Here is a 25,898-nt window from a genome sequence, read left to right as displayed (position 1 = left end):
GCACTCCCACCGGGAGGTGTAACTGTGCTCTGGACTCTGCCCCTTGTTGACGGTGGTCGGTGGTTGGCTCTCTTGTCGTGAGCAAAGCAAGCCGAGCCCGCTTCCTGTCTCGAGGCTGCTTGTTCCTTCTCTGCTGACCCCCTGCCCTTGCTTTTGTCCATCTTCCTGCTTGCCCCATTGATTTCTTCTTGGTTTGTGAGAGCTGTTTGTATATTAAGGCATTCAGTCCTTTGTCATAGTTCACGTTTTTATTGACCTGGAAAATGTTCACAATATTATGCTAGCAGGGGGAAAAAAAAACAGAATTGTGGGAACTGCCTGAGTCCAGTTTTAGCCCCGTGTGTGACACGGGTGGCCCTGGATTCAGCTTCTCCTGTGGGCCACTGAGGTGCGGGGACTTGCATGACTCAGGGACACTCGAGGGACAGCAGGGTGACTATGGTGCACCTGGGCCTGTGCACGCCGTGTGCCTCGCTGCCTGCAGTGTTCTGCTGCTGCTCTTGACAGCGGTCTCCATCTCTCTCTCTCTCTCTCTCTCCCTCCCTCCCTCCCTCTCCCTCTCTCCCTCCCTCCCTCCCTCCCTCTCACCTCCCCCCCTTCCTGTGCTGTCTGTGGCTCTGGCCCTGGGCCTTTCCTGTCCTGCCCAGGCCTTTTCTCCCCAGCCCGCGGGTGGGAGGAAATGTCACGCCCCACCTCCTGTTCTCAGTCACTGGGCCTTTGTGCTGAGCAGTGGACGGGCCCTGGCATCTGCGGGGGCAGGGGGTGCGGGAGCTCCGGCTTTCTCCCCACCCTGCACCGCGCCATCTCCAGTGTCTGCACCTGTGGCCCTGAGGCTCTGCGCGGTCGGGATGGCTCCCCTCTTACCCCACTCCTGCCCCAGCACAGCTGTGGGACCCAGCCCTGGGCTTGCGTTTCAGGAGCCACTGTGTGCTGTGGTTGGATGTGCAGTGTTCACTTTGCTTTCTTATTGAGCCAGCTGTGCCCGTGGGGCGGCAGCTCTGTGACGTCTGTGCCCGGGGCTGAGACGTCCAGAGGACGCAGGGCCCCATCGTCTGCTGTTAGGAGTCAGGCAACAGGACTCGGCCAGGGTGGCCTCTGCATGCTGGCAACACACAGCCCAGTGTGGCTGTGTGAGTTGGGACTGCATGATGGAGTGGCCTAGACAAGATGGCCCAGGTGTCTCTTGGGGCCCAGGCTCTGCACCGAGAGCCTGACACCCACAGAGCAAACTGGGGGGATGGGAAAGGAACTGGAATGGACGTCCTGCTGGGTGCCCCCTGTGCACCTGCTCAGTCAGGCTATCCACTCTCTTATCCGCAGGGTCTTTCTCTTTTTTAGGATTTATTTATTTACTTGAAAGGCAGAGTGACGCAGAGAGAGAGATCCTCCATCTGCTGGTTCACTTCGCAGATGGCTGTGATGGCCAGGGCTGGGCCAGGCTGAAGCCAGGAGCCAGGGACTCCATCCCGGTCTCCCCCGTGTGTGCAGGGGCCCAAGCACTTGGGCCATCCTCTGCTGCTTTCCCAGGCCATAGCAGGGAGCTGGTTGGAAGTGGAGCAGCCAGGACTTGAACTGGTGCTCAGACATGGCATGCCACCATCACAGGGGTGGCTTAACCCCTGGCCTCAGGTGTGTCCTCTCTAAAGTGGGGAGATTGCTGATGCCGACCTCAGGGGCGCTGGGACAGCCCGAGACCAGGCGTGTGGGGAGCATGGGTGCTGGGACAGACCCCTTGAGACCAGGCATGTGGGGAGCATGGGTGCTGGGACATCCCCCTGTGACCAGGGGTGTGGGGAGCATGGGTGCTGGGACAGACCCCTGAGACCAGGCGTGTGGGGAGCATGGGTGCTGGGACAGCCCATGCCCAGGCGTGTGGGGAGCATGGGTGCTAGGACAGCCCCCCGAGACCAGGCGTGTGGAGAGCATGGGCGCTGGGACAGCCCCAGACCAGGCGTGTTGTGAGCATGGGTGCTAGGACAGCCCCCAAGACCAGGCGTGTGGGGAACATGGGTGCTGGGACAGCCCCCCGAGACCAGACTTGGGGCCACCATGGGCACTGGGACAGTCCCCGAGACCAGGTGTGTGGCCAGCATAAACTGTTCATGATCTAGCCCTGCGCCCATACAGGGAGCCAAGAGAAGTCACAGCCCTCGTGAGTCCCAGGTTTCCCCTGGTGTGGGTGTTTACAGCCAGCCTGGAAAAGGGTTCAAAAAATGGATCGACTGGGGTCCATGTGGCTGTTGTCCAGAGAAGGGCCTCAGCCAGGCTCAGCCGAGCAGGCTGGAGCAAGGCCAGGGCTCCGGGAAGCATGTACGGCACAGCAGTCGGGCTATGTGGCCGTGGTCCTGACCCCCCTTCTCCCCCAAGGGCACGAGCTGGACGCCGACCACCTGGAGAGGCGCCTGGGCCGCCTCACCCCTGCGCAGGAGAGCTGCCTGCTCCGGCTGCGGCTCTGGCTGCAGGAGACCCACACGGGCAAGGTGCGTTCGGGGCCGCCTCACTCGGGGAGGGCGGGCTGATGCAGACGCGTTTAAGTATGGAGCACTCCGGAAGGGCCTGTGTGCTCGCTGGACGGTTCTGTCTCATGTCCAACGTGCCTGACAAGAGGAGCGCGGACAGCAGGGTGTTGCGGCCCTGGTACTGCTGACGGTAGGGCCAGATGGTTCTGTGTCGGGGACTGTCCTGCACAGCATGGACGGTCTAACGGCATCCCCAGCCACCTGCGGCCAGCCCAGCCCAGCCCTCCCCAGGTCAGGTTGGCCCCTGGCATGCCGATCGCATTGGGAGCCACGGTCGGGTAGTGCCGTATGCACAGTTATGTCCACTCCCTTAACGACTGCTGTGTGTACAAAGCTGTGCTTGCTACTTTAACGATAGCACTGTGTGCAGAAGCCATGCCTATGTTCCTTTCCTGACAGTGCCGTGTGCACGAAGTCATGCCCACGTTCTGATAGTGCCATGTGCAGAAGCCAAGCCACTGCACCGTTCTGGGTAGTGTAGCGTGTAGGAAGCCATTTCTTTAACAGTAGTGCCATGTGCACGAAGCCCCACCTGCACGCCTCTCCTGATAGTACCATGTGACCAGAGCGCCCCCCACCTCCTGATGGTGCCGAGTGCAGAAGCCATGCCTGCATCCCCCATCGTGATAGTGCCGTGTGCAGAGGCTACGCCCATACACCTCTCCTGATAGTGCTGAGTGCAGAAGCCCACCCACACGCCTCTCCTGGTGGTGCCAAGTGCAGAAGCCCCCCCCCCCGCCCCCCGCCAGCACATCGCTCCTGATAGTGCCGAGTGCAAAAGCCCCACCCAAGCTCCTCTCTTGATGGGGCAAAGTGCAGAAGCCACGCCCACACACCTCTCCTGACGGTGCCGTGTGCAGAGGCTACGCCCACGCCCCTCTCCTGGTGGTGCAGAGTGCAGAAGCCACGCCCACACTCCCGCCCCGCCCGCACACCTGTCTTACAGGGCCGGGTGCAGAAGCCACGCCCACACTCGTCTCCCGCCCCGCCCGCACACCTGTCTCACAGGGCCGGGTGCAGAAGCCGCGCCCGAGCGCCTCTCCTGAGGTCTGAAGGCCCTGGTGGAGTCGTGTGCGACTGCGCACACTTGTGCCTCTGGACTCTCCCCGTGACCGGACGCACGAGGCACGTGCGGGCCCGAGCGTGGACTCGGTGTTCAGCTCTGTCGAAGGGCTGCTTTCCCGGCCTGAGCGGCTCCCGCCGGCGCCCTCGCTGCTCCCGCCGGCGCCCTCCGCCTGCGCCCTCGCCTGTGCCCATCCCGTCAGCGCACACCTCGGAGGCTGCCGAGGGCGCGCACCGCGGGGCGGCTCTTGCGGGCCTCTGGGAAGCCTCTGTCCCCAGGGAGCGCGCGTGGGTGGTCCCCGTGTGCTGCACCTGCCCCATGAGAGCTGCCCCGTGAAATGAGGGCTCCCCGAGGAGAGGGTGAGGGACCCCCGAGGTGGGGGCTCCCTGAGGAGAGGGCTCCCTGAGGTGGGGGCTTCCTGAGGTGGGGGCTCCCTGAGGAGAGGGTGAGGGACCCCCGAGGTGAGGGACATCCCTGAGGTGGGGGACCCCTGAGGTGGGGGCTCCCTGAGGAGAGGGTGAGGGACCCCCGAGGTGGGGGCTCCGTGAGGAGAGGGTGAGGGCTCCCTGAGGTGAGGGACATCCCTGAGGTGGGGGACCCCTGAGGTGGGGGACCCCTGAGGAGAGGGTTCCCTGAGGTGGGGGCTCGCTGAGGTGGGGGACCCCTGAGGTGGGGGCTCCCTGAGGTGAGGGACATCCCTGAGGTGGGGGCTCCCTGAGGTGAGGGACCCCTGAGTTGAGGGCTGCTCTGTGAGGTGATGTTGGTCCCTGAGGTGGGGGCTGCTCTGTGAGGTGATGTTGGCCCCTGAGGTGGGGACCCCCTGAGGTGAGGGGGCCTCCTAAGGTGAGGGTTGCCATGTGGGATGGGGCTGCCCCTGAGGTGAGGGACCCCTGAGGTGGGGGCTGCTCTGTGAGGTGACGTTGGTCCCTGAGGTGGGGGCACCCCTGAGGTGAGGTCAGCCTGAGGTGACGTTGGCCCCTGAGGTGGGGGCTGCTCTGTGAGGTGATGTTGGTTCCTGAGGTGGGGGCTGCCCTGGGGGTGTGTTTGATGGCTGGGGGCCTCATTCCCAAGGGCTGTTGCTGTGCCCCCCTTGCCTCTCAGATCCCCAAGGATGAGCACCTGCTCCGGTTCCTGCGGGCCCGTGACTTCCACCTGGACAAGGCCCGGGAGATGCTGTGCCAGTCCCTGAGCTGGCGGAAGCAGCACCAGGTGGATGTGCTCCTTGAGACCTGGAGGCCCCCTGCCCTCCTGCAGGAGTTTTACGCGGGGGGCTGGCACTACCAGGATGTCGGTGCGTGCCCCCCTCTGAGTGCAGAGCACTTTAAGCCACACGCTTCACACCAACCCTTATCTGAGGCTCTCGCGGGCCCCTGGGGTTGCGTTTGATGGACGGCAAGGCTATGGGGAAGGTGGAGCCCGAGCAGATGCGGGGTGGGGGGTCGCCACAAAAAAGGGGGTGTGTCCCCTGGGCAGGCCCGCCTCCTCTGGGTCACTGGGATGACTGCCCCTGGCTGTGGCCTCCGAGCTCCATCCTGACTTCTGTCCTCACACAACCTCCTCTGCCTGTCCCTGTGTGCACTTCTAAGTACCCAGGTTATTGGGTTCAGGGCCCTCCTTACCTCTAGTATGATTTCACCTCGAGATTCTTTTTTTTTTTTTTTAAAGATTTATTTATTTATTTGAAGACAGAGTTAGAGAGTGGGAGAGAGAGGGAGACAGGTCTTCTATCTGCTGGTTCACTCCCCAGATGACTGCAATGGCTGGAGTTGTGCTGATCTGAAGCCAGGAGCTTCTTCCAGGTCTCCCACGCGGGTGCAGGGGCCCAAGGACTTGGCCATCTTCCACTGCTTTCCCAGGCCATAGCAGAGAGCTGGATCGGAAGTGGAGCAGCCGAGACTCGAACCGGCGCCCATATGGGATGCCGGCACTGCAGGCGGCGGCTTTACCTGCTATGCCACAGCACCAGCCCCTTGAGATTCTTAATAATGACACAGCAAAGGCTGCAAGTAGGATTGCGTTTTAAATTTAAAAGAATTTTAAAAACCTATTTATTTGAGAGGTACAGACACAAAGGGAAGACAGACAGATCTCCCATCTGCTGCTCGTTCCCCGCATCCCTGCAATGGCTAGGGATGGGCCAGTGGAAGCCAGGCTCTTGGAACTGCATCTGGGTCTCCCACATGGGTGACAGGGACCCAAGGACTTGGGCCATCTTCCGCTGCTTTCTCAGACGCCTTAGCAGGGAGCTGGATCGGAAGTGAGGCAGCCAGAACTCGTACGAGCACTCCAGTGTGGGATGCTGGCGTTGAGAGGAACTGCACACAAGCTGGCCCCTTTAAAAATTTTAGCTGAGCTGTTTATTTTAGCACAGTTTTGCGTTGATGGTACAGAGTCCCCACAGCCCCCAGAACCCCTCCCCCCACCGCAGGTCTCCCTGTGGTGGGGCTGCTTATTCGTCGCCCGCCTGTCACGCTGAGTGGCGGCAGCCCCTCCTGGAGGCAGCAGGGTGTCTGCGGGTGATCAGGGGCTGGGACTGGGTGTGTCCAGCCTGGCATCTTGCCTCTGAGAAGGCGAAGCTCTTGACTGCAGCTTTGTCCCCGCAATAACGTCCCCTCTCTCTTCTCGGCCCTGCCTTGAAGATGGCCGCCCGCTCTACATCCTGCGCCTGGGCCAGATGGACACCAAGGGCTTGATGAAGGCAGTGGGGGAGGAGGCGCTGCTGCAGCACGTGAGTCAGGCGCCCGTTGACCCACTCGGGAGGCCGGAGCGGGCAGCAGACGCCTGCAGCACTGTCCCTGCCTTCCAGGTTCTCTCCATCAACGAGGAGGCTCAGAAGCGATGCGAAAGGAACAGCAGACAGCTCGGCCGGCCCATCAGGCAAGGGCCTGGCGGGGGGCACTCACGGTGGGGCTCACCCCCTCTGCCAGGGCTCTGGTGAGAGACCTCACTGAGGCCCTCATCCCAGCTGCTCAGGGGCTGAGCTGGACTTGAAGTAGGCCCTGCCCTGCCCTGCCCTTTCTCCTGCTGCCTGGCCTCCTGGACATGGCCTTTGGGCCCAGCTCTCGGCCCCAGGTCCTAGCTGACTCAGTTTGCCAGCACAGCCCATCACCCCATCCCTCTCTGCCACCTCCGGTTGCTATTTGCGAGTTGTTTCCACAACCAGGACTTAAGCTGGTGTCACTCCCAAAGGCAGGGAGCCTCTCCGAGCTGCAGCTTCCCTCCTCTGTAGACTGGGTTTATTTTTAAAATGGATTATTCAAGACGACAACTGTGGAGCAGTGAGGACCCATTTGTAGCACGCACTGTGTGGCTTGTTCCCAAAGCTCCCGATCTTTGTGGAAATTCAGTTCCTTTGCCAATCAGCATGCAGTGGAATTCACCCTAGGTGTCCCAAAATGGGGGGGGGGTCATGAAAGGTCCATGTAGGGTAGGAGGACATGTCCCAGCGCGAGAGGCCCCCCAGGGTGCAGCCATGCAGCAAGACAGCCGTTTTTCCAAGGAATTTGTCCTCATGGAACAGAGGCACAGAGAGGTTAACAACTTGGCCAAGGCCACGCAGCAAGTGTGGATTTGAGACCCTAGCTGCCTTACTGTGGGCGTGAGAACTGTTGGCACCTGGACTCTATGGAGTCATTGGCATCTCTTTGGCAAGTCATGGCAATGCCTGGGTGTGTGTTGTGTGCCTGTCCCAGCAGAGAGTATGACGTCGACCACCTCAGTAATCCCAGTGCCCAGGCTTGAGGGAGGGGAGACTGTCACTACCATGGCCGCTGGCTCGTGCACACAGCTCTCGGGGTGGAAGTGAGACTTGAATTTCCGGGCTTAGCCGGTGGTCTTAGACAGAAGAGAGTCCTGTGTCTGGTGGCTCTTCCCGCAGCCCTGCCTCCCAGATTCTCCCCGTGTATCTCTGTTCCTGGGCACAGTGCCTGGGCCCTGGAGGTGGCAGAGCCAGGTGGAGCCAGGGCCGTGTCTGCCGCAGCTCCTGGACCTGCCTCCTGGACCTGGATGGGCTCAACATGCGGCACCTGTGGCGGCCGGGAGTGAAGGCGCTGCTGCGCATGATTGAGGTGGTGGAGGCCAACTACCCTGAGACCCTGGGCCGGCTGCTCATTGTGCGTGCGCCCCGCGTCTTCCCTGTGCTCTGGACGCTGGTGAGAGCAAGATTCGGCCCCTCCCGGGGAGGCCAAGATGGACAGGGCGGGGTGGTCCCTCTGCAATCTGCCCTGCCCTGCCCCGCCCCAAGGCCCCATTCTGTTTCCTTCAAGCAGCAGCTTTGCTGAGGTGAAACTCAGGTGGCCCGAGGTCGGCCCTTGTGCTGCACAGAACGCAACAATGTTCAGGCTGCTCACGGTGCTACATGGCTGTCTGCTTCCAGAATGTTCTCATCACCCCCAGAGGACACCCATAGCATTAGCAGCCGCCTCTTCCCTTTCCCCCAAGCTGCCTCTGTCTCTGCGGATTTGCCTGTAGGTTTCCTCCCTCTGAGTGGCACTGGGTGGCGGAGCTGTACTTTGTGTAGCTCTTGTCCTAGTCCCTTGCTGTAAGAGCCACACTCAGGATTGAGCAGGGGGCCTCACAGGTACCACCCCCAGGTGTCAGTGCCTTTGCTGCATTGGTGGTCCCTGCTGTGCTGAGTACCTCGGTCATTTCTCCCCTCAGACACTCACAACTATTTCCTTTGTGAGCTCCAGTGCTGGTCCTGGGGCTTCCCTGGGGGAATGGGGGTGACACACAGCTTGAAGCCCAGTGCTAAAATACATTCCCTCTGGGGTAAACAGAATGTTACATCTATCATTTATTTGTCTCTCAATCTATTTATCTATCCATCTATCTGTGTGTGTTTATTATTCTACGTGATTGTCTATCTATGTATGTATCTATATCTCTGTTCATCTATCTCTTTCTGTCTGTGTATTTATACATATATATATGTATATAGCCATCCATCCATGTATGTGTACATATATAATATATACAAAAAAAGGTCTTCAAAAGTTCATGGAAAATGCATGTCATGAAAAAATTATGCATAGATTGCAGAATTTTTTGCACCAAAATAAACTGTCTTTTAGTTCCATTTCCCATAAACTTTTTGGAGCACCCCTTAGTCACAGCAACACACCACAGTGGAATATTATTTGGCCTAAAAAGAGGAGTGAAGCCCTGGCACTCGCTACAATGTGGGTCAACCCGTAGGACATGGCTTCGTTCAGGAAGTGTCCAGATATGTAAATGCAGAGACAGAGTGCAGACGGGTGCCTCACGCCCCACTGTGCAGTTGGTCTGATGGGAGACATGTCCCCCGGCACCCGCCTTCCTTCCCAGATCAGCCCCTTCATCAACGAGAACACCAGGCGCAAGTTCCTCGTCCACAGTGGCCGCGACTGCCAGGGTCCTGGCGGCCTGGTCGACTACCTGGACAGAGACGTGATCCCCGACTTCCTCGGCGGGGAGAGCCTGGTGAGGGTCTGGGTGTCCCCTGCGTGCTCACCCCTGAGGAGACCGCCCCAGAGCCTGGCGGCACCTCTCTGCAGTGGGGCCTGACCGTGGATCTTCCCAACATAGAAGTTTTCAGAACCCCAAAGACCAGGGCAGTCCAAGGCTTCCCGGTCCTGAATTCCCATCTAAGTGTGGTTGGAGTTCACCTACTCACCCTGTGGACTCTGTGGACTCTGTGGTCCCGCAGGACTGAGTCCCACAGCCGCCCGGCCTGGGACAATCAGGCCATGGCTCCAGGGAAAGGCAGTGTTCAGACCCTGTGACCGCCTCCCCCAAAGTGGACATGGCAGGCAGGGTGGCCTGAGGCGCTGCATTCCTGTCCCACGTGGCCGCTGTCTCGAGGGCACCTGTTGTGGAACAGAAGCGGCCTGGGAGGCTGGCTTGGTTTCAGGATAAAGAAGCCTTTCGTGGGTGCGAGGCTTGCTGCTGCCCCATTCGGGAGAGTGATTGACTTTTAGGAAATGGCCGCAGATCTGCGAGGGACTGAGCCAGGGCTTGAGCGGTCAGTTCTAGTTGCCTTTGGCCGTAAAAGCGGGTGATGGCTGAGGGTCCCCCGAGTCCTTTGATTTGGGGACTCTGAGGTTGGGTCAGCAACTGTGGTGTGGAAGGGGCCCAGTCCTAGGTGTCAGCCCAGTGCTGTTGTGAGGGACATGAGCCCGACAGATAGTGGTGTACACCATCTCAGCCACTTCCCGCTGTGTGACGCTGGGCAAGGCCTGGCTTCTCAGCCTGCTTCCCTGCTCTGTGAAGTGGGAAGAGTAGGCCTCACGGCAGCAGGGGGTTCATTGGGGGCAGTGGGGGTTCATTGGGGCTATGGGGGTTCATTGGGGAAGTGGGGGTTCATCAGGGCCATGTGGGGTTCATTGGGGCAGTGGGGGTTCATTGGGGCAGTGGGGGGGTTCGTCAGGGCAGTGTGGGGTTCACTGGGGAAGTGGGGGTTCATTGGGGATGTGGGGGTTCATTGGGGATGTGGGGGGTTCAGTTGGGCTGTTGCCTGAGGCGGCCGCCCAGCTCAATATGGGGGGCTGGGCTTTCAGAGCACCCTGTGTGGGTGCTGACTTGCCACCCTCCATCTTTCACCCCCAGTGCAATGTCCCTGAAGGAGGCCTGGTCCCCAAGTCCCTCTACCTGACGGAGGCGGAGCAGGAGCACACGGAGCAGCTGCGGCAGTGGAGTGAGACCTACCATTCAGCCAGCGTGCTCCGCGGGGCCCCTCACGAGGTGCAGGCCCGGCCTGAGGGTCCTTGGGGGCTGAGAGTCAGCTTAGGTCAGCCCGAGGCAGGGTTGTGGTGCCAGCAACTTGCTACCAGGGAAGCCTGGGAGGAGGGCAGCAGGTGGCACAGGTGTGGGGAAGGCTCTGGACCAAGAAGCAGGTGCAACCCCTAGAGAGGCTGGGCATGCCCACCCCCCACCCCCCTGCAGGAGGTTCACAGGGAGGTGGGTCCAGTGCCTTGAGCAGTTCTCAGGGGGCTGCTGGGAGCCCTAGGAGCCCCACCCCCGGTGTGGAAGGAGCGTGTTTCCGTGGGCAGCTACAGCCCTGCTGCGCCGTCTGGCCACTCCCAGCTCCTCCTTTCAGCTCGGTCTCCCTTGGCAGGTGGCGGTGGAGATTCCAGAAGGGGAGTCGGTCATCACCTGGGACTTCGACGTCCTGCGAGGTGACTTGGTGTTCAGCTTGTACCACACCAAGCAGATGCCCACACCAGGCCCCTGGGAGCCTGGGACCAGGGCCGGCGGGCCATTGATCAACAGGAGCTGGGTCCTGGGCACAGATTACAGCCGTGTGCAGGCTTCCCTCCTCTGCCGGGAAGGGGAGAGCATCCAGGTGGGATTCCCTGAGGCACTGATTCACACATCCCCTCGTACTGTGCGGGCCTGCGTGCCGGGCCCCTGGGACACAGCAGAGAAGCTGGACATGATTCTGGCTTCAAGGCCTCTGCAGAACAAATCCCCATCCCAGGTGGCTTCCAACAGCAGGGTCTGTCTCTCAGCTCAGGGGCCCCAAACCTGCAGTGAAGGGGTCGGCGCGGCCCCGCTCCCTTGGAAAGCTCCGAGGAAGAACCCATTCCTCTCCTGTCTCCTCGTTAGCACCTCCTGGAGATCCCTAGGGCTCCGTGGCTGGTAGTCAAAGGGCTCTAGCTCCGCCCTGTCCTCACACGGCTGCCTCTGTGCCCCTCTGTGGGTGTCCCTTCCCTCCCTCTGATATGGGCACTGTCCTGTATTGGGAGACCACCCCGAAGCCTTAGCTGCAAAGACTGTGTGCAAATGAGGTCACCCTGAAGTTCCAGGTGGACGGCACCCTGAGGGACACTTGCACCAGGAGTTTTGCAGTCAGTTCTCTGCAGGTGGGGTTCTGTCCAACAGTGGGGGCGTGGCAGGAAGTTTAAGTGGGAGGGGAGGTGCTGAGGTCCTGAGGTCTGTGGACAGAGGAGCGGCCCCGAGTCTCCTGGCACACTTGTCAGTTGCCAGGCCCACTCCAGGCGAGCTGGCTTCAAAGCTGTGAGCATGGAGCTAGGAGCCAGCTCCCTCCTCATCTAGTGATTTCCGCTACACACACTGGCCTCAGAGCTGAGCCAACAGAGCAGCTGTAGGGCTGGGAACAGAACTGGGGTATGGAACTGTGATAGGAACAGCCCTGCCCCTGCTGGCTCCCTTATTCTCCACGAGGCCAGTGCTGCAGGTGGAAATCACCCCCTGGCCCCAGAGCCCTGGCAGCCCTACAGATGTTCCTGAAGGTTCCACGGGAGGCCACCCAAGGCTGTCTTGCATGCCACGTAGCAGCCCTGCTCCCCATGGGACACCTTAGTCCCTCCTCAGGGTTGCTCTTGTAAGAGCCAACACTTCCTTGCCCTCCCGCCCCTCCATGCCCTCCCTGACACCCTGCGAGTCCCGCCATCCTCCTGTGTCCTATTTGCAGGCCCCATATGGCAGAACCAAAGCCCCACAGGATCCAGGTGTTAGGAGGCCATGGTCCCAGGGACATGGAGGTAGTAGCACTGATGGCTTTGGGGCCCTAGAGGATGGTTTGCTGGGAGTTGTAGAAGGGCCAGACCTGGTGACAGGAAGCCCACAGAGGCTCAGCCTGACCCCAGGAGGTCTCAGTACACAGGTGCTATGTTCCAGGGCTCTCACGTGACGCGGTGGCCGGGGGTCTACCTGCTCCAGTGGCAAGTGCACAACGCCCCCTGTGGCACAGCCTGCAGCCTCCCGGGAGTGGATGCTGCCCTGACCGCCCTGCACAGCCCCGGCCCCAGGTGCAAGCTCCTCTACTACTACGAGGTGCTCGCATCCGAGGACTTCAGGTAGGGAGGCCCAGGGCTCCCCTCAGGGAGTGGCCCCCACCACCTCTGGGCCTCGCTGCCTCCTGGCGTGGGTGCTGGGAACGGTGACCACTGGAGAACCACATGGGCTCCCGGGCTGTGGCCCTGCCTGCTGTGCTGGCTTCTCTGGGGGTGGGGTCCGACATGGACACTGCTAGAACCTTCCAGAGATTCAGATGAGCCCTCGGAGAGAAAGTGGGTGGCCCCCATGTCTCCACCCCCAACTGCAGCAGCAGCCCAACACCTGGCCTGATGGGGGAGATGGGAGTCCCTGATTTGGATCCACAGGGAATATTCTAGAATAGCCATTGCTGTCAAAGAGAGCAAAGTGTGGTGGGTGACATGCAAGGCTTACCTGCTGCTGTGTGACCTCGGGCAAGTCATTCACCTCTGAGCCTGGAATGTCCCGTCTGTTAAACAGGAGCCACTGGAGCCCCTGCCTTGTAGCGTTGTGGTGAGGGTGCATTGGTTGGGGGCTGCCCACTGCCACCTGGGTATACAGTAGGAGCTCAATAACAGACCTGAAGCAGGGGCTCTGGAGGCAGAGTTTCATCTTTTAGAGATGAATGGGATTTTGCGCCTTGCTTTGCGACAAGTCCCTGTTTTCATATGAAAACAGTGCTTATGTTCCTTTTTTTTTTTTTAAGTTTGCTTTTATTTGAAAGAGTTACAGAAAGAGAGGGACAGAGGTCTTCCATTTGCTGGTTCACTCCCCAGATGGCTGCAACAGCTGGGGCTGGGCCAAGGGCAAAGCCGGTAGCCAGGAGCTTCATCTTGGTCTCCCACGTGGGTGGCAGTGGCCCAAGCACTTGAGCCACCTTCCAGTGCTTTTCTCGGGCCATCAGTAGGGAGCTGGATTGGAAGTGGAGCAGCTGGGACACCAGCCAGTGCCAATATGGGATGCCAGTGTCACAGGCAGTGGTTTTACCAGCTGTGCCACAGTGCTGGTCCCAGTGCTCGAGTTCTTCACTGTGGGATTGAATTGAGGTTCCGGAGGGGCCGGATCTGGATCCCGAGTCCCAGGTGGAGCTCCAAGGACTGTGGGGCACGTGTGGCCTGGTGTGGACAGTGCTGGGCCTTGCAGCTTGCCGCGCCTAGGAGCCACCCTGCCGGAAGGATGATTTGGCCCTGGTCCTCCATGTGGGGTAATGGCTCAGTGCCTGGGGGCCTCTGAGGAATGGACAGGGGCACCTAAGGGCTGTTGTGCTGGGAGGGCAGCTTTGAGGCAGGACAGGCAGAGGCCAGAGGGGCGGGCTGGGTGCTGGGAGCCAACCTGTCTGGCCTGCTCAGCGGGGAGACTTGTCCTGCAGTGGCCTCCTGAGAAAACCAGTTCAAGGACGATTTCTTGGTCACTGTCAGTGGGCAGGCACTGGGCCAAGCAGCAGGGCATGTGATATACTGTGTGTGATCATGAACAATGATGGGCACAATGAGGGTCCAGCCTGGGACCAAGGCCCCACAGCCCAGAGGTGCTGGAGGCCTGGCACAGAGCACAGGGGCTGGCCTCGTGTGTGGGGCTGGGGGTCTCTAGGAAGTGACTGGGCTGTGTGCACCATTCACCCAGGGATCTTGCTAACCCGCACTCTGTGACTCCGCAGCCCTGGGGGCCGTGCCTGGGATTCTGGGCTCTAACGAGGCCCGCGCGCTGTGCTGTCCAGCAGAGGTAGCTGCTGGCCACCTGTAGCCATGTGCAGCGATGAGGAGAATGAGCACACAAGGACAGCGCTGTTGATCATGCACACCAGCCACACGTGGGCGTCCACAGCCTCCGTGGCCAGGGCTGACAGAGCTCGCATGAGTCTGGCACAAAGTTCTGGGGCTGGCGCTGCTCTGAGGTTTGCAGCAGGAATCACCCAGGCAGTGGGGGCTGGGAGGGGTGCTTGGCACCTGCAGAGGCAGGGTCGGAGGAGCTGGGAGGAGGCCTGTTTGCCTGCTGAGAGTGGGGGAGTGAGGATGAGACTGGGACTTCTGGGCCATGCTAGGGAAGGGAGGCCTGAGTGGGTGGTGCCAAGCCGGGCTCTGGGTGGGGAACTGGGAGTGAGGAGAAGGGGGTGCGCATTGCCACTGGCTACGGGGACCCAGCCCTGGGCTTCGCAGCACCAACAGCTTTCCCCCTGCCTGTGGGCCCTGGGCTGGGTCACCCCGGAATCTCATGTGTGTCACACCCTCCTGCCCAGGGGCTCCATTTCCAGCCTGGAATCCTGCACCAGCGGCTTCTCCCAGCTCAGTGCCGCCACCTGCTCCTCCTCCTCCGGCCAGTCCCACAGCAGCTCCCTGGTCTCCAGATAGCTGGGGGCTGTGGCTCACCTCTCCAGTACGGAAGTCTCCGGGATGAGAAGCCAGCCTGCCGCCAGGGCTGGAGCCCTGGGCCAAGACACTGCCCACCATGGGGGTGCGGCGTGGGCGGCAAGGACCCTGCTCCCGGCCCCTGTGCAATGCGAGCTTCCCACAGGGAAAGGCCAAGATGTGTCGATTGGCCACCTTTAGGGCTCCCCAGGTCTGGGCTCAGGCCTGGCTGTATTTCCCCAGGTCAGCTTCCTTCTCAGAGGACTTGCTGGCTGCCAATGGGAACCTCTTTCTCCCAGCGGTTCCAATCTAGCTCCCAGGATAGCCTCTTGGCAGGAACACCCCCCCCCCCCACTCACCAATCTGTCGCCAAGGGGGAAAGAAGACAGAGCAAGACCAGCGGGTGAGGAGATGCCGAGTTGGGAGGCCTGGGTGCGGAGATGCCGAGTTGGGAGGCCTGGGTGCGGGTCCAGCCTTGTTCTCTCTTGCACCTGGTGAGAGAGGCGGGGCCAGCTGCCCCAAGCCTGTCACTAGGGCTCCCAGTCTCCAAGGCCGAGATCTGAGGGAGGCTCTGATGGGCCCTGCACAGCCACACGCCCACTCCCTGACCGTCTGGACCCAGGAGCCGGCGTGCGATCAGCGTTCCCTCCATGGCTGGGGGAGCTGGGCAGCAGCACCCGCAGACACCCATGATGGCATCCGCTCTGGTTCTCCTCCTGCATGGAGGTCCCTGGAACCCCCCCGTGTGGCGTCATCAGTAGCCGTTTTGCTGTGGGAGTCTCGGAGTGAAAAACGACCCCTGCAAGGGGCTGCCTCACACTTGGCTTCACATACCCAGCCCCCGGCTTGGGCTTCTTTCCCCATCTACCTGTTGATCTGGCCAGGACGACCCAGAACAACGTGACTGGTGGTGGTTAGGAGCCTGTGTTTCACAGTGAGACCAGCGTTCAAGCCCCATCCTTCTGTCCACTAACAGTGGAGCCTCGAGCGTGTAACTCAACCCGTGCCTCAGTTTCCTCATCTATGAAATGGGGACAGCAGTGCCTACCTCACTGGGGTGAGTGCCCAGCGTACACAAAGAGTGCTCAATAAATGTGGGTGGTGGTTCCAGTCACGTAGTGTGGCTCACCCAGGAAACCGCCTTCCCCTGGGATGCAGGGTTCCGAGTACCCAGAGCACAGTGGCAGCGGGTACTAAGCCGGGTGCTTGCATTTCCTGCGTGAATCCGCTCATGTGAAAGAGCGTCTTTCTGGGCAGAATTTGCCCCAGCCGGAGCCTGAAACAAGGGGCGTGTGCGGTTGTTTATTTTCTTCCTGGCCTGCCTTCTCTGCAACGCCCTGCCTCCCTGGGAGATGGACTGTTCTAGGAGACCTTAACTCTCCAACACAGCCTGTGCGGTCACCTGTCTGCCTGACCCATGCCCCAGCCAGAGGCATTAAACCTTTCAGACCTCGTCCATTTCTGTCGTCAGTGTCCCAAGCCCTGGAGGTCTCCCTGGGCCCGGTCAGAAACTTCCTAAGCCGGAAGAGCATTCTCCAGGGGGCGGCATCACCCCCTCAGGGGCTGCATGTTCCACGCACAGGGTGCAGGTGGTGGGGCCGGCTTCCCACAGCCCCCACGGCCGGAGGTTTATTCTCTCACACCCTGGAGGCCAGAAGTCCGGAATCAGCATGCGCAGGGCCCGGCTCCGTCTGCGGGATCCTTCCCGGCAGCTCCAGGCGCCCCTTGGCTGGTAGCCACGTCGCTGCCGTCTCAGGTTCCATTTCCACAAGCTTCCCCCGCTGGGAGTCTCCTCTGACCAGACCCACTCACCCTAAACCCAGCGTGCTGGCATCCTGAGCTCGTATTTCCTAAGAAGGCTGTGTTCTGGGGTTCTGGAATCTTGGGAGTGGCCTCCTGGAGTCTACCTGCCAGGTGTCCAGGTGGCAGTGAGCGCCCTACAGGCTATTTTCCTACTTCTGGGAACCTGGTGCCCTGAAGCTCCATGTCCAAGGACAGCCAAGTCCTGACGCCACAGGGTGTGAGGGACCAGGGCCAGGGCACTGCGGCCCCCCGGGAGCTCTCGGCACACGGAGCAGGGTGCTGGCTGCCGTACAGGTCTGGGGCCTCTGAGACCCCCGCAGTTGGAACCAGAGGCCAGCAGGTATGGCTCCTGTATGTGGTGGCACTGGGGCGACCATCCACCCAGCTTCTGGGTCTTCCACCCAGCCCTGCCTTCCACATCTGATCCCACGGGGGAGACGGCCCCCTCCCACCCCCACACCATGTATTCACTTGTGCACCGTGGCTTTCTCGTGGCTTTCTCCTGAGGTGGGGCCGAGAAGGAACAGCCCTGGGGAGGAAGACAGTTCCTGAGCGGGCAAGGGCAGGGCCAGGCCTGCACTGGGGTCCCTGTTGACGTCTGTCTGGGCCGCGGTGCCTCCCTGGAGGCCTCCTGAGGCCTGCGCCAGAGTGGGCAAACACGCCCAGGGCTCCCTTGTGGCCCATTTCCTCCTCCTGGGTGCAGACGACCAGGTGGCAGTGACGCTGGCAGCCGCAGACGCCTTTGAGCAGGGCCTGGAAGGCAGGAGCCGGGCGTGGCTCCCAGGGAGGCCATTTCCCCTGCTGTCCCTTCAGTGCCCACCCGTCGACCCCAATGCCAGAACCCCACACAGAGCCCAGCAGCTGGCCGTGTCACCTCAGTGACTGCCCCATGCATAGAGTGCTTGGGTCTCGAGGCCAGGCTGCGGGTACTTCCAGTCCACAGTCTGCCTATGCTGGGGTCCAGATCACGACCAGGTCAGGGAGGGACCCTAGCACTGCCACGACCATGCATATCCCTGACGGGCTCACCTGCACTTGGCTCTTGTGTATTTGTATCATTAGTGTCCTCACCACAACCAAAATTAAGTGCTGGAATCGCCACCCCCAAACCCCCGACAGACTGCTTCAAGCTAACGCTGGGACTTGATGCAGCTGAATCCAGGGGCCTGACCCACATCCTCACTTCAGTTCCTCCCATGCTGACTCTCCAATCTCCATGCTGGAGGAGAGCTGATGCGCCCCCTCGTCCTGGTGGTCCACGCCATGGAAGTCCACAGTCCAGCAGTCCTTTCCTTCCTCCGCTTCCTGCAGTTTGCAGAGTGGGCTGTGACGGCGGCTCCCGGTCTGAGGCCCGCCCCCAGCCCATTCTCTGGAACCTGGTGGGAAGGCAGCCTGCCAGGCCACCTGGATGGAGAACAGGAGAGAGGGAGCACACGAGGGCAGCACGACTGGGCTCTCAGCCACTCACGATCACCGAGGGCTTCAAGAGGTAGGGGCTGCCACTGCTTCCTCCCTGACACTGGCCTCTGGCTGCCGGGGTGCCCTGGGCCTTGTGCAGGGCAGGCTGGAAGAACCAGGGCACTACTCTGCAGGTGCAGCCCACGAACCCCATGGTGGTCGAGTGCTGGCTGACCGACACCCTCTAGCGGGACAAGCGGGGTGCACGGTGGGTCCTGCACTCTTGTCCCCAGCAGCACTGAGCCCCTGCTGTCTACAGGCTGGATGTGTTCGATCCCAGACTGGGATCTAACTGCTCTTAGAACAGGGAAGCTGACTCTCGGGGACCCAACGTGTCTCGGGGGGCTGGCCTGGTGAGCTGCTTGATGGGACACAAAGCACAGGATATAAGGTCACACCCGTTCCCAGCTGCGGCCTTGCAGCTCGGAACTTGGCCTTTTCCCGGGACCTTCTCCACCGGCCAGCATCTTGGCGGAGGAGACACCGAGTGGAGCCGAGCTGCTGCTGTCCCAGAGCAGCTGGCCTGGCTGGCCCAGTAGCTGGTGGCAAGGCAGATCCCAGCCCAGAGTGGCAGAATCACCCAGCTGCCCCCAGAGTCACAAGCAGTAAATATTGTTTTTCACGAGACCGACGTGGTTTTAAGCTGCTAGGTTTTGCAGCGGTTGGTTAGGTAAGGATGGATAACTACTACGGCTGTGCCACGTTTGGGGCAGAAGATGGAAGTAAAGGATAAATGTAGGCGTGGGCTTTTGGCCCTAGTGGTTAAGATGCCCAAGGTCAAAGCTGGTGCTGTGGCATAGCAGATTAAGCCTCAGCCTGCGATGTCCGCATCCCACATAGGCGCCAGTTCAAGTCCCGGCTGCTCCATTTCCGATCCAGCTCCCTGCTAATGCACCTGGGAAAGCAGCAGCAGATGTCCCAAGTGCTTGGGCCCTGCACCCGCATGGGAGACCGGGGAGAATCTCTGGGCTCCTGACTTCAGCCTGCCCAGCCTCGGCCATTGCAGCCACTTGGGGAATGAACCAGCAGTTGGAAGATACCTCTCTCTCTCCCTCCTCTGTAACTCTGCCTTTCAAATAAATTAAAAAATATATATTAAAAAAAAAAAAAAGACGCCCAAGGTCTGTATGAGAGTGCGTGGGCTGGACTCCAGCCTCCCGCTGATGCGGACCCTGCAAGGAAGGCGGTGGCGACTGCTCAAGTACTTAGGGCCCTGCCGCTCAGGACGGGACCTGGATGGAGTTCCCACTCCTGGCTTCGGCCCTGGCTCCTCTGGGCTTGGGGATAAAGCCACAGGTGGAAGTTCTCTGTTCTGACACTCAAATAAATGAATAATAAGTAAAAATAATGCTTCAGAAAGAAAGATTCTGATCACTTTGCACAGTTTTTTTTGTAAAATGCATTTCATAATTTTTAAAGACCCTTTGTAGGCAAATTTCAACAAACTATTTTGTTTTACAAAAAAATAAATTTGGCAGGTGCTTGGCCCTAGTGGTCAGGACACTGCCTGCATCCCATATCAGAGTGCCCGGGTTTGGGTGCTGGCTCCACTCCCGATCCCAGCTCCCTGCTGAGGTGGTGAGCATGGCTCAAGTATTCAGGTCCCCGCGACCCGGGTAGGAGACCTACACGGGGCTGCCAGCTCCGGCCCCAGCCTGGCTCGGCTTTGGCTGAGGAGTGAGCTGGTGGGTGGGAGATCTGTGTCTTTCCTTTTCTCCTTCTGCCTTTCAAAAGTGAAACAACAAGCCCCTCATCTTCCAGTTTCACTTTCTGCTAACTTTTGCAGACTCTGGCAGAGGGCGGGCCCCTCCCCCAGGCTCCCTCCCACCAAGCTCTGAGCACAGAGTGAGCCGCAGCCACTTCCTGGTCCTTTGACGACCACAAGTGACAAATCCTGCAGTCACCAGGCTGGTGCGTCCCACAGGCAGGTGGGGCTGGGGTGCAGGCGGCCAGGCCGGAGGCGACTGCTGCTCCTGGGCTCCACCAAGCCCTGGCCTGGGTGACACTACAGCCAGGAGCTCTCTCTAAACAGAAGCCAGAGATCTGGAGCTCCTGTTAAGCCCTGGGATTTCAAACGTGTGTGAACAACTAAACTCCAAGAGCACGCAGCCTGGAGGCAGCAGGCGCCACGTGGGAACGAGCCCCGTACCCCTGCACACCGAGCCTGTGGCGCGCTGGACTCTACAAAGGACACCTAGGGGCTGGGCCGGCAGGCTGCGGGTTTCTCACCTGCAAACAGGTTAAACATGGACCCCCTGCTCCATCCTGGGAGAGCCCGAACTGGTGAGGGAGGACACAGACGCCACCTGCGGCTCCGCTTCTTATGCCCATTTATTCAAGTGATAGAAAACATCTCTCGGCAGTAGGACAGCAAAATAGAAGATCTGTAAACACGGTCGCTTCGTCCCCTGACCCTGTCCCTTCTCCCCAGACGCTTCCTGGGACGGGAAGCAGGAACTGGCTGCAGCGATCAGCTGGGGAGGGAGGCTCCTGGGACGCGCAGCCTGGACCCTTTCCACGTCCAGGGGCCGGCTGGGATCCAGCCTTCTGTCACGATTCCCTCACGGTTTCCGTCTCTCGGCGGCACGGCAGACGCCTGGCGGCAAACACAGGCAGGCAAGGAAGCAGGCGGGGGCTCCCTCTGGGGCGCGGCATCGCCAGGGCTGCAAGTGGCCCAGCAGGTGGGCGGCGAGGGGCCGGGGCCAGGCAGGGGCTGAGGCGCAGGTGCTGCTGGGGCCAAGGCCACCCAGATGGCGCAGGGCAGTGGCCCTGGAGCCGCCCCTGAAGACGCTGGGCTGCGTGGGCGCGAGCCCTGTGGACAGGCCATCAGCGAGGCTTGGCCAGGCTCAGTCCTTGAAGGGGCCGTGGGCATCCCCGGGCGGCTCCTTCTCGGCAGCCAGGAGCTCCCCGTTCATCTCCTGCAGCGGGTGGTACACGTAGTCCCCGTCCAGATGCCGGTTCCTCTCTGCCCTTGAGCCCAGCAGGAAGGACACGTTGGCCGCGGCGCTGACCAGCAGCAGGAAGACCAGGGCCAGGGTCAGGGCCAGCCAGGTGGTCCTGCGCAAGGGAGAAGCTTGACTTTGGTGGGGGCGGGGGTGGCACAGGGGGGCTTTCCTCGCTTCACCTGGAACAGGGGCAGTCACAGGTGCATGGCGGGGGGGTGCTGGGCCACGCAGTGGCCCTTCCTGGAGCAACAGGGGCCATCGCTGCGTGGGACCCCCCTCTGATATCTCGAGAAGCCACTAAAAGGTTTTTATGTGAGTGTCACTGATTTTCGATGTTGCTGATGCATTTAAAATCTCTGGGAACCGTGCGGCCTTGGCTTGCACCCTGCCCGCAGGGACTGCCGCCCGCAGAGGCTGGGCTCCTCTTCCCTAAGGGAGGAGCCAGCAGGGGACGAGGCCCAGGTATCCCCCTCTAGGGATTTCCTGGGACTACCAGCTGGCCCCAGGAATCGGCTGGGACTGTCCCATGCTGACACCACAACAAAATCTCCAGGTCAGCTGCCACTTCCCAGCCTTGCTTAGTCCTCAGGGGAGGGGACCCAGCTCGCACAGCGGCACCTACCCGGTGAAAAAGGAGAGTTCTCCTGCCCGCAGGGTGGCCTCGGCCGGCCACAGACACTGCTTCCCTGTAAGACAGCAGCACAGGCTGCAGAGGCTGGGGAGAAGTCCGCCCGCCCCAGCCCTGCCCCCGGCCTTAGGCGGGACCAATACCTGGGGAGACGCTGCAGTTGCCAGTCTGGGGGTCGCAGGGACACTGGCGCTCACACCGGCAAGGCCTCTGGCAGCCGGGCCCGTACCAGCCAAGGGGACACTCTGTGGAGAGGACACAAGTGGCCCAGGTGCACACAGAGCCTGGCTGGGGAGAAGCCCCCTGCCCCCTGTCCCCCCAAGGTCCACTCCTGGACGTGACCTTGACAGGAAACACTGCCTTTGCAGAGGTAACTAAAGGTCTCAAGACGCCAGCACCGGGATTTAGGGCGGGGCCCAGGGCCAGATGACCTGGGTCCCTACAAGAACAGAGAGGGAGACGGGCCCACACAGGGACACGGTGGGGGGGAGGGGAGGACGCAGCCCCAAGCCAGGAGCACCAGAGCAGCAGGGAAGGGGTTTCCCCGGGACCTTTTGGAGGGACCCTGGCCCCGCCGACACCTTCATTTCTGATTGTGGCCACCCAAAAGGTGAGGACAAGTTCCTGTGGTCTCAGTGCCTGCCGTGTGGACACCTGACACAGGAGGTGAGAGGGACCACAGCGGTGTCCACGGCAGCAGGCAGGCCGAGGGCAGCGGCCGAGAAGGGAGCTGAGGACGGCCTGTGGCCCTCACCTTCACTGCAGTTGGACCCTGTCCAGCCAGCGTCGCAGTGGCAGCCAGCTGCAGGACAAGAGCAAGGAGGCCGGGTGAGGGCCCAGGCAGGGCTGGGAGGTCGGGAGCCCCGCCCCCAGGCCCCTACTCACTCTCGGTGCAGAGCCCATGCTGGCTACAGTTGGAGGGGCCGCAGTCCAGCTGGCTGCAGGCGGGGCCCCGCCAGAAGAGGCCTGTGCACTGGCAGCGCCCGTCCACACAGGTCCCGTGGCCGCTGCAGTCCGGCGGCTGGCAGCGGGGCTCGTGCACACACACCACAGTCGACACGTGGCGGGGGCAGCGCCACATGCTGTCCTGGCTGTAGGGGGTGTGGTGCATGAGAGGCCACTGACTGGCCACGCCCACTTCCCACTGGAGTCCCAGGAGCTGCCTCTCCCCAGCCTCTCGCTCTCATCATGGCTCTCACCCCCGGAGCTTTGCACACACGGTGCCCACTGCCTGGAGTCCCTCCCACCCTCCATGCCCACGTCTGCATTCCTCAGATCCCACTTCTTGGCCCATGATTCTCGGGGTGCGGGGGAGTCCTTCCTGACCCACTGGCCCTCATTCACAGGCACACTCACAACAAAGACTGCAGCTCTTTCTACCACTCTTGAATGCCCAGGGCTGGACACACAGCGGGTGGTCCACACAGGAAGAATGGGACAGCGGGGGTGGGGGGAACAGAGCCGGACAGGGCCCTCACTGAGGGGGACACTGTGTTTACCAGTGATCTGACGGGTAACTGGCCAAGGCCCCGTCGAGCACAAACGTGGCAGAGCCGCCTCCATCCAGGTTGATGGCGTTGACCACGTCCTGTTTCAACAGGAACTCCGCCACGTCCCACAGGGTGACTCTGCAAGACAGCGGCACAGCTCAGCGTGGGCAGCCTTGCTTCAGCTCATGACTCTCAGTGGTGGGTGGTGCTACATTTCTAAATGCCCCCCCCAAAGATATCCCATCCTCCGCCCCGAAAGCCAAGAGCAGGCGTGATCACAGCTACGTGTGGCTCAGCCAGGGCTGCAGAGCTGGCGATGGCCGGGCTGGGAACAGATCCGAGGTCCGTCCTCGCTAAATGCCACAAGGGCTCGGCCAGGCCTGGGCCCCGGGGCCAGCACTCACCCGCGCTGTTCCGTCTGGCCGTCCGCGTGGAACAGCACCAGCTGCCCCTGCCGGTCGTGGCCCAGGGCTGTCCTGGCGGACATCACGTTCACAAATTTGCTGAAGGAACCTAAAGAGACGCAAGCTGGCTGAGCCCGGGTCTCCTGGGCTCCACCCCCGACTTCCAGCCCCCGGCCAGGCCACACGCACGCGACAGCCTCCTCGCTGGTCCCCTGCCTCCCCTCTGGAGACCAGGTGGCGCCAGCCTGCAAGTGGAAGCTGTCACACACACCACCTCCTGGTCGCCCCCACCCCGGATTCCTCTTTTCTCTTGCCATGGCCTGCTGCTTTCTGGCCTCAGCCCACCTCCTCAGTGAGGCCTTCCCTGACTACCCGGTTTAAAACAGCCTGAGCCTGTATCCCGATTCTGAGGCTTCCAGCCCAAGCACACTCTGCAGCCCTCCTGCGTCCGCAGCTCCTGTCCCCATCTGTCCCCTCCCTCAACACTGTCTCAGCCATCACGGATTCCCAGGAGCCACACAGTGCTGGGCACCAGGCAGCTTCCCGGTGACACACCCTGGAGCTGTCCTCCCCCACCCCGGCCCCGCCCTGCACCTGTCTCCTGGGTCCCATCGCACTCGGCGGCCTGGCTCTCGTTGATGTAGATGCTTCCGTTGCGGATCAGCCACACGACCCCGGACAGTAGCTGTACAAACGGATTCTCCGAGTCCTGCACCTCCTCCTCAGTCAGGTACCTGCCCCCGGGGAAAGCGAGCGGCTCACTCTCCAGCAGGGGCAGCCGGAGGTAGAGGGGCTCTTCCCTCCCCGCCCCCAGCCTGGTTTCTACATTGCTCCTCCAGCCCCCAGAACCTGCAGGGGCCTGGGCCTGGGTGCACCTGCTGTGCGCTGCTACCCTGCAGCCTCGCTGTTGGCAGAGCCAGGCCCCAGGACGGACACCAGGGGAACTACACCCACCTGACACCTGTCAAGGCCTCCTACCTGGCCTCCTTCTATTATTATTATTATTATTATTATTATTTGACAGGCAGAGTGGACAGTGAGAGAGAGAGACAAAGAGAAAGGTCTTCCTTTGCCGTTGGTTCACCCTCCAAAGGCCACCGCTGCCGGCCGGTGCACCACCCTGATCTGAAGGCAGGAGCCAGGTGCTTCTCCTGGTCTCCCGCCTCCTCCTTCTACTGCAGCCCCTCCCAGCCAGAATGCCCTCCCCATCCAGGGTCAGAAGAACCTTATAAATAATAAGAGAATTTAAACGATGGTCTTGCCCTCCAGGGGCACCCGGCTCCTTCGCACCCCAGGCCTGCAGGCACCCCTGAACCTAGGCACTCGCTGTTCCCCCAAAACTTAGTGCTCTTCCTGCAGCTCTGACCTTGGCCGATGAAACTTCCAGTCACCTCTGGGGCCGGTCGGGTCACCCTCCCTGGAAGCAGCGCCCTGGGGGCGGTGAGCTCACCGTGCCCGCTGCTTTGCTGCAGGCACACAGCCCAACGACATCGTTTACCCAGCTTGTTTGTTGTTCTAGCGAGGCGGAGGGCCTGCCACCAAGCGGGCAGTGACCCTGCGAGGCAAGCATTCCTGACAGGCGGCTGGGACCTGGAGGCGCGGCCCCGGCCCTACCCTCGGGCCCTCTGCCCTGCACAGCCGGCGGCCGGGGCGCCCGCCTCCTCACCCGGTGACCAGGGTCCCGTCGCGGCGGATCCCGAACTGCGCGTTCTGCAGACCCCGGGAGCTGCTCACCCGCCGCCCGTCGCTCACCGCGTTCCCCAGGCACTCGCCGGTGCTCATGCGGAAGAAGCCGCCGTTCTGCGCCGCGCGGCAGCCGGCCGCCCGCGCCGTCTGCTCCACGGTGGCGCGGCGCCTCGCTGAGCAGCCGCCGGGCCCGCCGGGCTCCAGCACCGAGAAGGTGCGCAGGGGCGCGGGCACCCGCGTCAGGTGGCCGGAGACCGCGCGCCCCGCGAAGTGCGACACGAAGCTGCGCACGGCCGGGCCTTCGGCGGCGGGGGTCGCGGCGGGCGGGGGCCAGCTCTCGTGATCGCCGCGGCCGGAGCGCTCCCGCGCGCAGTCCCGGGGGGAGCGCGTGCGCGCGCGCGGGTAGGGCAGCAGCAGGTCGTCGTCGCGGGAGGGCCTGCGGGCAGCGGGCGGCCGTGAGCTCGGGGCGCCGGGCCGGTGTCGGGGGACGGGCGGGGGGACCCCGCCGCGTGCGCGACACCTCCCGGCCCTGCACTCACCCCGAGCCGAGGCCGTCGGACGCACCCCCTGGCAGCCCGGGCAGCACGAGCAGGAGGAGAAGCCAGCGACCCGTGGAGGCCGCCATGTTGGGCCCGGGCCGCGGGTCACGTGGCCTCGCCCCACGTGACTCGGGCGGTGGCGGTGCGCTGAGTTCCCTGTGGCCTGGGTTCTTGGTGCTGGAGGCGCGGGGCCGAGAAAGTGAGAGGACTTTTTTCTCTGCCGTAACTTGAAACTTTACGAAGTCGCAAGAGCAGCAGGGC

The 25,898-nt window shown here is 61.7% G+C and overlaps 2 protein-coding genes across 4 annotated transcripts in view; one reads left to right on the top strand and one right to left on the bottom strand.

The window, feature by feature from the left end:
• Nucleotides 1-16,142, top strand: part of SEC14L5 (SEC14 like lipid binding 5) — a 38,359-nt gene extending 22,217 nt beyond the window's left edge. For 2 of the 3 annotated variants that reach the window (XM_089321268.1, XM_089321269.1), the window contains exons 7-17: nucleotides 2,368-2,480; nucleotides 4,684-4,873; nucleotides 6,222-6,310; nucleotides 6,389-6,459; nucleotides 7,562-7,733; nucleotides 8,908-9,042; nucleotides 10,168-10,302; nucleotides 10,676-10,903; nucleotides 11,996-12,065; nucleotides 12,202-12,380; nucleotides 14,576-16,142. In XM_089321268.1, the coding sequence (XP_089177394.1) occupies nucleotides 2,368-2,480; nucleotides 4,684-4,873; nucleotides 6,222-6,310; nucleotides 6,389-6,459; nucleotides 7,562-7,733; nucleotides 8,908-9,042; nucleotides 10,168-10,302; nucleotides 10,676-10,903; nucleotides 11,996-12,065; nucleotides 12,202-12,380; nucleotides 14,576-15,091 (1,898 nt within the window). In that variant the 3' untranslated portion in view covers nucleotides 15,092-16,142. The remainder of the gene's footprint in view (nucleotides 1-2,367; nucleotides 2,481-4,683; nucleotides 4,874-6,221; nucleotides 6,311-6,388; nucleotides 6,460-7,561; nucleotides 7,734-8,907; nucleotides 9,043-10,167; nucleotides 10,303-10,675; nucleotides 10,904-11,995; nucleotides 12,066-12,201; nucleotides 12,381-14,575) is intronic. The other variant, XM_051836303.3, reaches the window with a different exon arrangement.
• A 4,116-nt stretch (nucleotides 16,143-20,258) lies between these two features.
• Nucleotides 20,259-25,851, bottom strand: NAGPA (N-acetylglucosamine-1-phosphodiester alpha-N-acetylglucosaminidase). Its single transcript, XM_070063979.2, has 10 exons — nucleotides 25,638-25,851; nucleotides 25,079-25,534; nucleotides 24,007-24,146; nucleotides 23,413-23,521; nucleotides 23,018-23,146; nucleotides 22,404-22,609; nucleotides 22,273-22,320; nucleotides 21,662-21,763; nucleotides 21,513-21,576; nucleotides 20,259-21,002 (listed from the first exon to the last, which is right to left on the bottom strand). The coding sequence occupies exons 1-10, from the start codon at nucleotides 25,721-25,723 to the stop codon at nucleotides 20,792-20,794; spliced, it is 1,551 nt and encodes a 516-aa protein (XP_069920080.1). The 5' UTR covers nucleotides 25,724-25,851; the 3' UTR covers nucleotides 20,259-20,791.
• Between the last annotated feature and the right edge of the window lie 47 nt (nucleotides 25,852-25,898).

Source organism: Oryctolagus cuniculus, chromosome 19 (genome assembly GCF_051225735.1).
Source record: "Oryctolagus cuniculus isolate XC-2025 breed Fujian yellow rabbit chromosome 19, ASM5122573v1, whole genome shotgun sequence".
Taxonomy (NCBI): Eukaryota; Metazoa; Chordata; class Mammalia; order Lagomorpha; family Leporidae; genus Oryctolagus; species Oryctolagus cuniculus.
Note: the sequence above shows the minus strand (reverse complement) of the source record. Positions and strands in the feature narration are given on the sequence as shown.

Bases quoted from the DNA above. Each gene is read 5' to 3' on its own strand.
- NAGPA (XM_070063979.2), bottom strand. From the start codon at position 25,723: ATGGCGGCCTCCACGGGTCGCTGGCTTCTCCTCCTGCTCGTGCTGCCC. The intron at 21,764-22,272 runs GTGAGGGCCACA...TCCTCTCCACAG, and splicing joins AGGGTCCAACTGCAGTGAAG to AGTGTCCCCTTGGCTGGTAC. The intron at 21,577-21,661 runs GTATTGGTCCCG...GCTGTCTTACAG, and splicing joins CAACTGCAGCGTCTCCCCAG to GGAAGCAGTGTCTGTGGCCG.